The sequence below is a fragment of the Marmota monax genome, unplaced genomic scaffold (genome assembly GCF_021218885.2).
Source record: "Marmota monax isolate L192 unplaced genomic scaffold, Marmota_monax_Labrador192_F-V1.1 WCK01_AAM20220418_F8-fsc00031, whole genome shotgun sequence".
NCBI classification, from domain to species: Eukaryota; Metazoa; Chordata; class Mammalia; order Rodentia; family Sciuridae; genus Marmota; species Marmota monax.
The window spans coordinates 3,644,657-3,659,030 of NW_026695197.1; the positions used below are offsets into that span (position 1 = coordinate 3,644,657).

General features: G+C 39.5%; 1 protein-coding gene and 1 non-coding gene across 2 annotated transcripts in view; one reads left to right on the forward strand and one right to left on the reverse strand.

Moving 5' to 3' along the window:
- Rnf125 (ring finger protein 125) overlaps window positions 1–14,374 on the forward strand; it is a 40,194-nt gene that overhangs the window by 4,999 nt on the left and 20,821 nt on the right. Inside the window, exon 2 of the mRNA XM_046428318.2 lies at window positions 14,043–14,196. Within this exon, the coding sequence (XP_046284274.1) occupies window positions 14,043–14,196 (154 nt within the window). The remainder of the gene's footprint in view (window positions 1–14,042; window positions 14,197–14,374) is intronic.
- On the reverse strand, window positions 2,320–2,392 carry Trnav-cac (transfer RNA valine (anticodon CAC)). Its single transcript has one exon. It is a non-coding gene; the product is annotated as a tRNA-Val (tRNA).

Here is a 14,374-nt window from a genome sequence, read left to right on the forward strand (position 1 = left end):
TGAGGCTGGCTTTGAACCCTCCTGTCTCAGCCTCCCTAGCCACTGGGATTACAGGTGTGTGCCACCACCCAGCCAACTCTAGGTTTCTTTCTAGTGAGTTAATCTAGAGGATCTGGCCTTTAGGTAGATAAGAGGACTTCAGAGAAAGTTCCTCTCTGTTTCAGAAGGAAAAGAAGAGTGGGGAGTCAGACTAGTTTTCAGACTGCTTCTTCAGTTCAAAGAACTCAGTATATCAAAGAATTATACTTTGGGGCATATAGACATTTTTATTCAAATATATATTTTTATAGTTATATGTATTTGTATTTATATATTTCATATGTAGTTGAAGCTCAAACTAAGAAATATTTACATATTCTATATTATTACATATATTCATTTATATATAGAGAAAAATATATATAAATATGTAAGTATAAATAGACACTGATTCCTTAAAATCTTATATATACGTGGGAGAAGGAAAGGAAGGATATTTTTAAGGAACTGGTATATATTATCAAGGGTAATCTCTTACAGTCAACTGATTATAGATGTTAACACACATCTACAAAATACCTTTAGAGCAACATCCAGGTAAATGTTTTGACTAAACAGAGTACTATTATGAAGTTAACATATACGATTGACCATCACATTTATTAAATGAGTTGTGTGTGTGCGCGCACACATGATTATGGTACTGGGGAATTGAACCCAGGGGTATCTACCACTGAGCCATGTCCCCAGCCCTTTTTAAATTTATTTATTTATTGGTACTAGAGATTGAACCCAGAAGTGCTCTACATCACCAGTCCCTTTTATTTTTTATTTTGAGACAGGATCTCTCTGAGTTACTGAGGGTCTTGCTAAGTTGCTGAGCCTGGCCTCAAACTTGAAATACTCCTGCCTCAGCCTCACTAGTAGCTGGAATTACAGATGTGCACCACTTTGTCCAAGTATTAAGTTTTCCAGGGTTAGTAAAATCTGGTTACTAAAAACAAAAATTAGATCATTATTGGTCTTTACCTGAGTACATTTCAGCATGCTACCAGGCAACTTGGCTGTCTGTTAACAATGCACAACAATGCACATAACCCTGTGTGGCTGGTAGGAACTGTTCTTTTTTTTTTTTTTAATATTTATTTTTTAGTTCTTGGCGGACACAACATCTTTGTTTGTATGTGGTGCTGAGGATCGAACCCAGGCCGCACGCATGCCAGGCGAGCGGGCTACAGCTTGAGCCACATCCCCAGCCCCCTTACACACTGTTCTTTAAATTTAAAAATCTTTGTTTATAGCTGGTGAGTGGTGGTGCACACCTGTAATCCCAGCACTCTGGAGACTGAGACAGGAACATCTGGAGCTGAACAGTTGCAGATCAGTCTTAGCAACATAGTGAGATCCCATCTCAAAAAATAAGTGTTCATCAGCCGGGTACTATGGCACATGCCTGTAATCTTGGTGGCTTGGGAGGCCAAGGCAGGAGAATTACTAGTTCAAAGTCAGCCTCAGCAAAAAGTGAAACCCTGTCTGTAAATAAAATACAAAAAATAGGCCTGGGGATGTGGCTCAGTTGTCAATTGCCCCTGAGTTCAATCCCTGGTACCCTCCAAAAAATAATAATAAGGGTTCATCGAGTTTTATCATTATCACTTTGGTTTGCCATGGGTTATTTAGTTACATCTGTAATTGTATGGAGTAGATTAATTTATTGATCCAGTAGATGTTCTTCCAGGGAAAATGGACAACAAATAAGGTAATAGTGTTAAGCATGCAGTACACAGTTGGCCCTCCTTATCCACAGATTTTGCATCCTGGGTTTCAAAACAACTGTTATTTCTGAAAATGCTGAGAGCCATAGCTGAGTTGGAATGACGCATGGCATTTTTGCCAGAAGTAGTGGTTGAGAGGTGACGCCAGCGAGCCATTAAGATGATGACTTTTGAGTTCTCGCTGAGTTCCCGTTAAGTTCCGGTTGAGCTCTTGCGGGGATTCCTGGAGAGTTCACGTTGGTTGGTGAAGTTCCGGTGAAGGGAGTTCCGGTTGGTGTGTGGTGTGTTCCTGGAGGAGCCGCGTGGCGAGCATGTGTGGAGTGTGCTGTTGGAGTTCAGGCAATAAAATTTCCTGTTTGTAGATACAAGTGCTTTGTGGCGGCTCGGTGATTTGTGCCCAGCCAGACTGCGGCATGAAAATATTCAGAAAAAATTGTTTGTACTGAATACATATGGGCTTTTTTTTTTTCTTGTCCTCATTCTCTAAACAATATATTATTTGTGTGTAGCATTTTATTGTATTAGGTATTATAATTCATCAAGAGATGATTTCTTTCTTTCTTTTTGGTGGTGCTGGGGATTGAACCCAGGGCCTTGTGCATGTGAGGCAAGCACTCTACCAACTGAGCTATATCCCCAGCCCCAGTGATGATTTCTTTATTTTGAGATAGGGTCTCACTATGTTGTCCCTCCTAGCCTCAAAATCATGGTCTTCCTGCCTCATCCTGGAATTTAGTGCTGGAATTATAGGGGTGTGTACCACCACACCTAGTTTAGAGATGATTTAACATATACAGCAGGATGGGCCTAGGTTATAGGCAAATACCACATACCATTTTATTTATTTATTTTTTGCAGTGCTGGGAATCTAACACAGGGCCTCATGCATGTTGAGACTACCACTATACCACCGAGCCACATCCCCAGCCTGATGTGAATTTTGTTCCCCAACAGATACGAAGAGATGACTGTATATTGATGGATGTTAAGGGTTGGGGAGGAAAAAAAGAAGGAGAGAGAGAAGGCAAAGAAACAAAATGGAAAGTACAGGGAGAGTTGCAATTTTAGGATATAAAGAAGTGTTTCTCAAATTGTTTACTGTAAAGACTAGGAGCGAGTGGTTCAATTCCCAGCACGCACACATACACACAAAGTGTTTTTTTTTTTTTTTTTTGTTAATTTCCAGCCCATCACTAATTTTGTAAAATAAATACAAGTCTTATAGGAAAGTGAAAATCTAAGCCAGGTGTGATGGTGCATCAATACTCCCAGATACTCACTAGGTTGAGACAAAGGATCACTTGAGTCCAGCAGTTTGAGGCCAGCTGGGGCAACATATCAAGATTCTGTCTAAAAAAAAGTTAAATAAATAAAAAAAAGAAAGAAAAAGAAAAATTAAATCTTAAAACACGAATTGTGTGTGTGTGTGTGTGTGTGTGTATTATATATATATATATAATACAAGCGCTCATTTTAAAAATTGTTAGGTTCTGGCTCAGGACTGAAATCTCAGAAACTCAAGAGGCAGAGGCAGGATGACCACAAATTTGAGGTCAGCCTCAGCAACTTAGACCCTTTCTCAAAAGTAAAAGAGGATTGGGGATGTTGCTCAGTGCCGCTGGGTTCCATCTCCAATACTAAAAAAAATGTTTTTAATCAAAAAAACTTTAATAATCTTTAGATTCAACACAAGTAAAATTATCAGATTGCCAGATGAGTTTTTAAGTACCTCTCTTAATTTCCATACTTAATTAAACATGAACTATTTAAAAAAATGGGGCCTCATTTTGTACAGGCGTGGTCTAGAGGAAGGAAGGAGGTGAGGAAGCTAGTTTGGCTGCAGCTAAGTGAATGAGGGGAGTGGTAGGGTGGAGTGGGGTTGGGGGCATTTATAAAAAGCTGGCCTTTTTCTCTGAATATTTTTTTTTTCCTTTTTTTTTTTCCAAACCACTCGAGTCTGTAATTTTAATGTACAGCATGAAGTCTGCAATTTCTCAAAATTCTCATCTGGCAATTAGAGCTGAATCTGCACTTTCAGTCTTTATCATTAGGGAAGGGACCTCATTCATCCTCTGTCCGTCCACTGGGAAAAGTCTGGATATGGAAATTGACCCAACATAGAATCTGAGTCATGGGAAAAGCCTCAGAGAACACAGAACTACATGGTTGCCCTGGAGACCTCAGCCTGGATCACCTGGGATCTGGTCTGGTCAACTGGGGAAAGTGGCTACACAGGAGATTAGCGTGCGCATTAACACCAGGATGAGAACTCCTGTCTCCAGCCACCTGTGTGGCAGCCTCTGAACAAGTGACCTCTGACATCAATCAATAAAAGGCACCAGCTAGGTCAGAGCCAAAATGCTAAAGCCAGGTCCAGGCCAGGCCACCCTGTGCCTGCTTATGTCACTTCACCCAAGTAAGGGTTTTGGCCAGAAATGTGGCATGAATTGACTTAATAGAATAGAATAGACTATAGGGAGGTGGCTAGGACCAGGAGAGCGAGTTAGGAGGCCACTGTGATAATCCAAGGGAGAGATTAGAACCAGATGTGAAGAGTGGATGGGGTGAGAATGGTGGAATTTTATGAGTATTTAAAGGTGCTGCTACAAGATGGATTTAATGTGGTGTGTCAGGGAAAGTGAGGAAGCAAGATGACGTCAAAGTTGGGGATAACCAAGTGGAGACAGTGAGCAGTAGATTGAATCTCTGAGTCTGAAGTTCAGAGGAAGACATGGATTATAGATTATAGATTATAAAATATAAAATTTTTGGTCATGGCATATACTTGATCTAATCCATGAGACAGGGTGAATTTATCAAGGAGTAGACGTGGTTAGTAAAGCATAGAGGTCTAAGCCTGCATAGTGGTGCTCATCAACGTTCAGAGACAGACATGGAAACTACAAAGGACCAGTCAAGAGTTAGGAGGAAACCAGATTGGATTCTGGAGGCCAAGTGAGTGATAAAAATATTCCAGAAGGAAAGAAAGATTCACTATCTACTGCTGCTTAAAGGTCAAGAAGATGAAGATAGACTTGACCTTTCATTGGATTAGCAACATGGAGACCACTGTCATCTTGAGCAGTTTTGGTGAATAGCGGGCTCTAAAGCCTAACTAGAGTGAATTCATGAGTGCCCAGAGGACAGAATCAGAGACAGGGGATACAGAAAGTCTTCATGAGCTGGGCACCCTGGCACATGCTTGTAATTCCAGCAGCTTGGGAAGCTGAGACAGGAGGATCACGAGTTTAAAGCCAACCTCAACAAAAGAGAGGTGCTAAGCAACTCAGTGAGACCCTGTCTCTAAATAAAATACAAAATAGGGCTGGGGATGTGGCTCAGTGGTCAAGTGCCTCTGAGTTCAATCCCCAGTAACCTCCTCCCTCCCCACCCCCACAAAAAAAATTCCTTTCATGGAGTTGGAAGGTAAAGGGAAGGAGAAAAAATGGGATAATCGCTCAAAATATTTGATCTATGATTTTCCAATAAATGACTTTAAGATGAAACTGCAGCTTAAACATAAAACATCCATGCCCTGATGCTAGAACAAAAAAGTGCATAGAACACCCTTTCCTCCCAATGTACTGGGATGTTACTTAAAATTAGATGAGCGAGGTCTTTTCTACTATATTGATCTAAAAACTCTTCAGAGCCATTGTTCTAATAAAAGAATGCTACTTTCCACATTGCCACTTCTTGAAGATCTGGCAACTTATTGCTGAATTAGTGAGTGACTCCAAAACAAAAGATGGTTGATATAATTTGGGTGAATGCCCCTTAAGAGGGGACCATCACTCCCCAGGTGTCAGTCACCATATGCCATGTAGTTATGTATGTATTTTAGGCTTGCAGTTTGGGTAATAGTAGTTTTGTGATAGTTTTGAACCTCATCCACCACTCCTATAGGGTTATTCATCTGTGCCTGTAGTGATGAGAATTTCAGAAAGATGTAATTAAGCTGGTCCACAATTTGCCTCCCCCCGGTAGTTAGACTGCTCTGTGTTTACTTAGCAGCATTAGTATTGTCATAGATGAATTAAATATTACTGACCTATTGAATTATGTATGTTCTCACAAACAACCTAAATAACGTGGCAGATTGAGTTTTACACAGAGATTCCTCTTAGGTTCTGGTTTCTGGTCTTTAGACCAGCAGCACTGCAGAATTTGGGGCTTACATCAGATCTACTGAATAGGAACATGCATTTAAAAAAAGATCCCCAGGTGGTTTTATCTTCTTTAATGTTTGAGAAAACGCAGCCTACATAATCTTAATTTCATTTACAGTAAGATGAGACAGTGTTTGAGGGTTATGAAGGGGCCTCCTCTAAGATTTTAGGGTAAAGAATAAAATTTAAATTTAAATGAAATTTAAAATCAATACACAGTGATATGCAGAGAACTGCAGAGGCAAATTTTGGAGACTGAAAGACCAATTCCCAGGCTGGACTTTGACTATGACCTACTCAAATATAACAACACATCAGAGGGAATCTGGAGGCCGTTCAAGGTTAGGGGGGCTCAGCTCCAAGAATTGCTGTACTTGGGCCTGTCCAGTGTCATCCATTAATGAAGAGGGAGTGAAGTGTTTATTCCCCGGGTGTTTATTGCCCTAGAATGGAATATTCTAGCCGAGACTTCGTCGCTTTGAATAACAATAACAACTCCCTTTATTGTATTTCCATGTTCATGTTTACCAAGACAGGCCAAGATTTTAATTCAGCTTCACATTAGCATACCCACAGTGAGAAAGCTTTATATAGAAGATTAGACCTGCCACGGGTTGCCAACAATGTCTTCCAGAACCACATTCGAAATCAGCTCTGGGTCCTTATTTTGTTTTTCTTGCTCTAGACTCCAGGGACTCCCTAATGGCATCCCTTTCCTTTTAAAATCCATTTAGGATTTAGTTTTACCTCATCAGATGGAGCCCATAAATCTACCCAGCATCCTCAGCTGTCTTTTCCTGTTTCCTTCCAATGCTTTACTGACCTCTTGGTTGTAGGGGATTTTTGGCCAACCATTTAATTTAGGGAAACAGAAAAGGGTTCATAAAATAACAAATAGGAATGAGGTAATTAACTTTCCATCTGGTTTCTGAGTTGAGTCGTTATCTAGTTCCTCATTGATTTCCTCATGGATAGCTAGCTACAGTTTCACAGGGGTGAGATTCGTGCTGCAAATGAGTGGCAAGGGCCAATAGTACCCTCTGGAAGGGGCACCAACCCATGTGGCTTCCCAGGGATGAGATTCCAGAGTCACAGAGTCTAGTGAGACTAGCTTAGCAAGAGCAGCCAGAAAATTGGCTTTGTGTGAAATCTGATGAACCACCACCACAAACAAGATCAGGAACATTTTGTTTCTTGACTCTAAAAAATTCCCTCCTAGCCTTTGTAGTCGATTCCTTCTACCAACCACCAGCCCCAAAGAACCCCATCTGCTTCTGTCATCCAGTTTTAGAATCGTGCAGTCAGTAGTCTTTTGTGTTTGACGTCTTTCACTTTGCATAAAAGTATTTTATGTCATTTGATGTTGGAACCCGTTTGCCTATGCTTCCAAATTAAATCCTAAATCTGCCGATTTACTACTGTCAACTGCTACTTTGCTGGCATAAACCACCATCCTCTCTAGAACTGCCTCTTAAAACAGACCTAAAACACCACTCCTTGCTATGCTCTTGTAAATCTGTAATCCATCTTTTTTTTTTTTTTGCAGAGGGCGGAGTGTACCAAGGATTGAACTCAGGTACACTGCCACTGAGCCATATCCCCAGCCCTTTTTATTTATTTACTTCCCCAGCCCTTTTGTATTTTATTTACAGACAGGATCTCCCTGAGTTGCTTAGCACCTTGCTGTTGCTGAGGCTGGCTTTGAACTCAAGATCCTCCTGCCTGAGCCTCCCAAGCCACTGGGATTAGGGCGCTTGCCACCACACCAGGCCTCTTCCTTTTTTATCTTTCTTCTTTACATCTTTCCTTTTTTAAAAAAATTATTTTTTAGGAGGACTGAAGATGAAACTCAGGGTCTTGCACATACTAGGCAAGCACTTTATCACTGAGCTATAGCACCAGCTCTTTTTATTTTATTTTTTTCATTGTTTTAGATTTTATTTTATTTTGCTATTCAAAGTATTGCTAAATTGCCCAGGCTGATCCCAAAGTTGCTATGCTGGTGCCTTAGCCTCCTGAGTAGCTGGGATTACAGGTGTATATCATCACACCTGGCTTTTAAAATTTTACACCTGTACACTTTTTTGTTGTTGTTGTTCAGGGGATTGAACCCAACACTGCTTTATCAATGAGCTACATCCTCAGCCCTTTTTCTTTTTTATTTTGAGGAAGAGTCTCACTAAGTTGCTCAGGACCTTGCTAAATTGCTGAGGCTGGACTTGAACTTGTGATCCTCCTGCCTCAGTCTCCTGAGTTGATGGGAATGTAGGCTAGTGTCACTGTGCCTGACTACACCTGTACATTAGGGTGAGGATGTTGAATTCAATTCTCTAGCTCTCATAAGCTGAATTTGATTACTATACTAATTTTAAGGAGAAAAAAAAATTGTGTGCTTTTAAAAAAAATTTGTTTTTGTCAGATATACATGACAATAGAGTATATTTTGAGTATATATACATGGAATATAACTTCTTGTGGTTGTCCATGATGTGGAGTTACAAATAGCTGTGTATTCCTATGTGAACATAGGAAAGTTATCTCTGATTCATTCTACTATCTTTCTTATTCCCATTTCCCCTCCTTTCCCTTTATTCACCTTTAATCCAATGAACTTCTATTCTCCCCCTGCTTCTGTAATGTGTGTTAGCATCTGTAGGTCAGAGGGAACATTCAGGCTTTGTTTTTTGGGGATTGGCTTATCTCAGTAGGATCGTCTCCAGTTCTATCCATTTATCAGCAAATGACATAATTTCATTCTTCTTTATGGCTGAGTAATATTGCATTGTGCATATATACCACATTTTTTTTATCCATTCATCTGTTGAAGGGCATCTAGGTTGGTTCCACAGCTTAGCTATTGTGAATTGAGCTGCTATAAACATTGATGTGGCCGAATCACTATAATATACTAATTTTAAGTTCTCTGGGAACTTGCTGAGGAGTGAGATAACTGGATCAAATGATGGTCCACTTCAAGTTTTCTGAGGAAACTCCATACTGCTTTCCAGAGTGGTTGCACAAATTTGCAATCCCACCAGCAATGTAGGAGTGACTCTTCCCCCACATCTTCACCAACATTTATTGTTACTTATATTCTTGATAATTGCCATTCTGATTAGAGTGAGATGAAATCTCAGTCTAGTTTTAATTTGTATTTCTCTAATTGCTAAAATGTTGAACTTTTTCACATATATTTATTGACCAATGGCATTTCTTCTTCCATGAAGTACCTATTCAATCCCTTTGCCCATTTATTGATTGGCTTATTTATTTGTTGTGGTGTTAAGCTTTTTGAATTCTCTCTAAATACTGGAGATTAATGCTCTATCTGAGGTGAAGGTGGCAATGATTTTTCTCTCATTCTGTAGGCTCTCTCTTTATGTTCTTGATTGTTTTTAAGGAGAAAATTTTAACCTCAAGTCTTTTTGAACTAAGTAGTTCTGCATGTAGTCTTGTTTCTACATGCCACAAAGGAGGACAGAGCTGCGGGCATTCCATGGTTTTTCATAGCAATATTTTTAAGAATTAATACCTGTGGTCTCTTCTTAAACTCCATGGCTTTCTGGGTTTTTTGTTTGTTTGTTTGTTTTGTTTTGTTTTGTTTTTTGGTATTGGAGATTGAACTCAGGAGCACTCAACCACTGAGCCACATCCCCAGCCCTTTTTTATATTTTATTTAGAGACCAGGTCTCCCTGAGTTGCTTAGTGCATTGCTAAGTTGCTGAGGCTGGCTTTGAACTCTAGATCCTCCTGCCTCAGCCTCGCGAACTGTGGGGATTACAGGCGTGCACCACTGCACCTGGCTGTTTTCTCCATTTAATAGCCACTTTTATTGAGTGATTATTTGCAACTAAATTTTCATATGATGCAGTAGCATCTATATAATGCACATGTGTGTTTCATCCTACAGATAACACCTTTGTATAGAGGTTAGGGTGTTAATATTAGGAACTCTAAGGAAAAAAATGCCTCAAGGTTACTATTTTGCACTAACATCCCCACTTTCATAAACATCAGCAAAATGAGAAAGCCCAGCATCCGTTTACAATTATTATAGGAGAAATGGGTAAAGTGTACAAGTGCCTGCCACAGGGTTGCACCGGTATTTGTCTTCTGCTTGGATTGGCCTAAAACTTAAATCAGTTGAGAAAAAAAAGGTGGACACTTGTAGTTGAGAAAACCGAAATGTTATCTGCTTGCTCCTAAATAATTCATGTCAGACTTATAGGTCTTGAATTTGAAATATTAATGTTGAGTTGAAGGGTTGGGGATGTAGCTCAGTGGTAGAGCCCTTGCCTAGCATGCATGAGGCGCTGGGTTCCATGCCCAGCACTGCCAAAAAACCCAAAAAACAAAAACATATACAGCTCAGTGGTACAGTGTTTGCCTAGCATGCTCAAGGCTCTGGGTTCTATCCTTAGCACCTCAGAAGAAAAAATATATTTGAGTTAACATTTAAACCATTTGTGTGTGTGTGTATTTTTTTTTTTTTTTTGTGCTGGGACTTGTGCATGCAAGACAAGCCCTCTACCAGCTGAGCTATATCCTCAGCCCTGTATTAAATACCCTTTAAGACTACATTTTGAGAACCAATTCTTAGAGACCCAGAAATATTCAAGGGCAGACTGTTCCTTAGAGTTTACAATTAGCTAATGTTGAGAGAAGTAAAAGGTGGTAGAGACTCAGGTCTCATGATTCCTAACTGGAGCAGCTGTTGTGGTGGAATGAATGATTACTGTTCTTTGGATCAGAAAACCCCAGCTCACGACCAGTTGAAGCCAGGTACTTTCTATTTACATGATCTTACAGAAGTAACTCTGTGTACCTCAGTTTCTTTGTCTATAAATGGAAATTGTGATCTTTCTCAGGGTTTTCTTATGGTTAAATGAATTAAAGTATGTGAATGTGTTAACGTTTTGAAAAGGAGTCAGTGAATCCAGTTTGAAATGATATCAAAATTGTTACCAAACAAGAATTAAAAACAGAAAGAAGAGTAGAAACCTAGGCTGATCTGGGATTCTAGGTAAAGAGCAGGGCAGTCCCATTAATTTGCTGCTGCTGAGACTTTGTGTCACTGTCCAGTACTCAACTTCCAGAAAGGGTTAATGCAGCCTGGCCTGCATCCAGTGCTCACATCTTCAGCAGGCCGCAGTTGGCACCTTGATTAAGGTTCCACTGAGGTTGCATCTAATGGAAGTGGGATTGCTTCTGCAGCACAAGACGCTATTGGGAGAAAAATAAGACACTATTGGAAGGGAGTGGATGCGGGGTTGACAGAAGCATCAGGATCATTCAAGCACTAAGCAACTTTAAGTATCCCTTGTGGTTTAAAATAATTTAACAACAGACTCAGAAGAGAGTACTTTTAAGAATCACTAATGGCTAATATAACTGGGAGTTCAAGGGAAACCAAAGAGCAAGAAGAGTTTAGAAGCTATCTGTGCTTGTCCATTACTAAAATTGATCATCAGAACACATTGAAATGTTACCCAAATGCCCATTGGCAATACAATGGGAAAGAAATTTTGTTATATTCACACAACAGTCTTTACCAAATTAGAATGGACAATCTCAATTATGCACAGCAATATGGATACATCCCTTAATCACAGTATCGAATTGAAGAAGGCAGATCAGAAGACTACATACCAAATGATTCCATTCATACAAGGTACAAAATAGCAAAAATAAGTTTTGCTGTTAGGATTCAGTGATTATAGCCACAAAGGATCATAAGCAAGAATGGCAAAGCTGTTAAGTCTGAAGATTAGTACATTTAATAAATATATTATAACATTTTGAATATTAAAGTATAGATACTGTTTTTTTATTGTTGTTGTTGTTGTTGTTTGGTACCAGAGTGCTTTACCACTGAGCCACATCCCCAAAGTCTTTTTATTTTTTTATTTTAAGACAGGGTCTCACTAAGTTGCTTAGGGTCTTGCTAAGTTGCTAAGGCTGGCCTTGAACTTGGGATCCTCCTGCCTCAGCCTCCTCAGATACTGGGATTACAGGCTTGGGCCACTGTGCCCTGCTTAATTTTTTTTTTTAACTCAGTGATTACATGGGAAAGATCAGAATTGTGACTGTAAAGTAGCAAGAGGGGAGATTCTGGGGTGTGGTCATGCTCTACTTGTATGGATATGTTCTATTGGTGGGTCACATTTCATTGAACTATATAGCTACAATATGTAAACTTTTCAATATGTATGATATATTAACCTTTTGTATTTGGTGGTGTTGGAAATCAAACTCAGGGCTTTGGGCATGGTAGGTAGAACCCCACCAGTGAGCTACACCCTTGAAAAGTTTTAAGTTTTTTTTTTTTTTGTTACCGGGGATTGAACTCAGGGGCGCTTGACCACTGAGCCACATCCCCTAAATAAGATACAAAACAGGGCTTATATCTTATTTAGAGACACAAGCCCTGTTATGTATCTTATTTAGAGACACAAGCCCTGTTATGTATCTTATTTAGAGACAGAGTCTCACTGAGTTGCTAAGGGCCTTGCTTTTGCTGAGGCTGGCTTTGAACTCTCAATCTTCCTGCCTCAGTCTCCCAAACTGCTGGGATTACTGGTGTGCAACACCAGGCTCGGCAAGTTAAAATTTTAATATGTACTAATACTCCCAGATAGATATTAAGTACTGAATAGTTTATGAGGTACCTGATCATGCTAATGTATATAACTATTCTAAAATATTCATTTCAATTTCATGTACACTTAGCCTTCAACAGCTCCTATAAATAAGTCAGGATTTTCTGTGAATTCTATTACGATTTTAATAGAATACCTCTAAATAAGTCAGAGAATATATTTCTTGACTCAGAGGTCATTCCTAAAGTGGTGACTTTGATTAGTTAATTTTCAATATCAAGGAATGACATTAAAATTATTTTCAAGAGAATTATAGTCAGCTAGTGGCACCTGCTTGTAGTCCTTGCTAATTGGGAGGCTAAGGCAGAAGGATTTTTATTTCAAGGCTATCCTTAACAACATAGTGAGACCCTGTCTCAAACAAACAAACAAACAAACAAAAAAACCCATGCCTGGTATTTTTACTTCTTTGACTTGCTGCTATTTCTTTTTCTTCTTCTTCTTTTTTTTTTTTTTTTTTTGGTGCTGGGAATTACACCCAAGTCCTGGCACATACTAGATAAAGTCTTCAAGTACTGAGCTACATCCCTCCAACCCTCTGCTATTTTCTTATCCAATGCACACACACACACACAAAAAAAAAAAAACCACAGACCAAAGACCAATTTTCCAACAATTTGAGGTAAAGTAAGATTAGGGAAAAGGAAAAACAATAGTTATTTTTTAGTTAGTTTTTAAAAATCACTTATTTTTCAATTTTTAAAATTCATTAAATAGTTAATTAATTTGGGTAACAGGGATTGAGCCCAGGGATTCTTAACCACTGAGCCATATCTCCAGTCTTTTTTTAATTTTTAATTTTAAGATAGAATCTCATTAAGTTGCTTAGGGCCTCACTAAATTGCTGAGACTGACCTTGAACTTATGCTCCTCCTGCCTTAGCCTCCCGAGTTGGTAGGATTACAGGTAAATGCTACCAGCCCCTTTCTTTGGGTTAGTGGGGTTTTTTTTGTTTGTTTGTTTGTTTTTTGTTGTTGTTGTTTGTTTTTTTTGTTTTTGCTACTGGGGATTGAACTTGGGGGCACTCCACCACTGAGCCACATCCCCAGCCCTATTTTGTATTTGATAGAAACAAGGTCCCAGGGAGTTGCTTAGCACCTTGCTTTTGCTGAGGTTGTCTTTGAGCTTGCAAACTTCCTGCCTTAGCCTCCTGAGGTGCTGGGATTATGGGCTTGCACAACTGCATCCGGCCTTGAGTTAGTTTTAATGCTCTTTCGCTCACTCTGTACTCTTACTTTTGTTTACATAAATGCAAGTACTTGCGGTGAGAGCATGTGATCTCAAAGAAGTCTCACCAGGAAGGTGAGCCATTCTCTGGGAGGTGTAGGATGCAAGTGGACATATATTTTGGGGTAGCATGGTTGATAGTGCACATTAAATTACAATTTACACAAACACATGGTGGTGGCTCTTTTATGTCATTCAAGGAAAGTGACATATTCTTGGTTTGTTTTGGGTAGATTCTGCCGTTCCTGTATTGCTACCAGTTTAAAGAACAACAAGTGGACCTGTCCATATTGCCGGGCATATCTTCCTTCAGAAGGAGTTCCAGCAACTGATGTGGCCAAAAGAATGAAATCAGAGTACCAGAATTGCACTGAGTGTGACACCCTGGTATGTGACATGCACATGTTCACGGTTACTGGCTTAGGTGACTGAAAAAATTACCACTTTTCCTGTGCTTTTCTTTTCTTTTCAAATATTTTTTAGTCATAGATGGACACATTATCTTCATTTTGTTTATTTATTTTTGTGTAGTGCTGAGGATTGAACCCAGTGCCTCACATGTTTG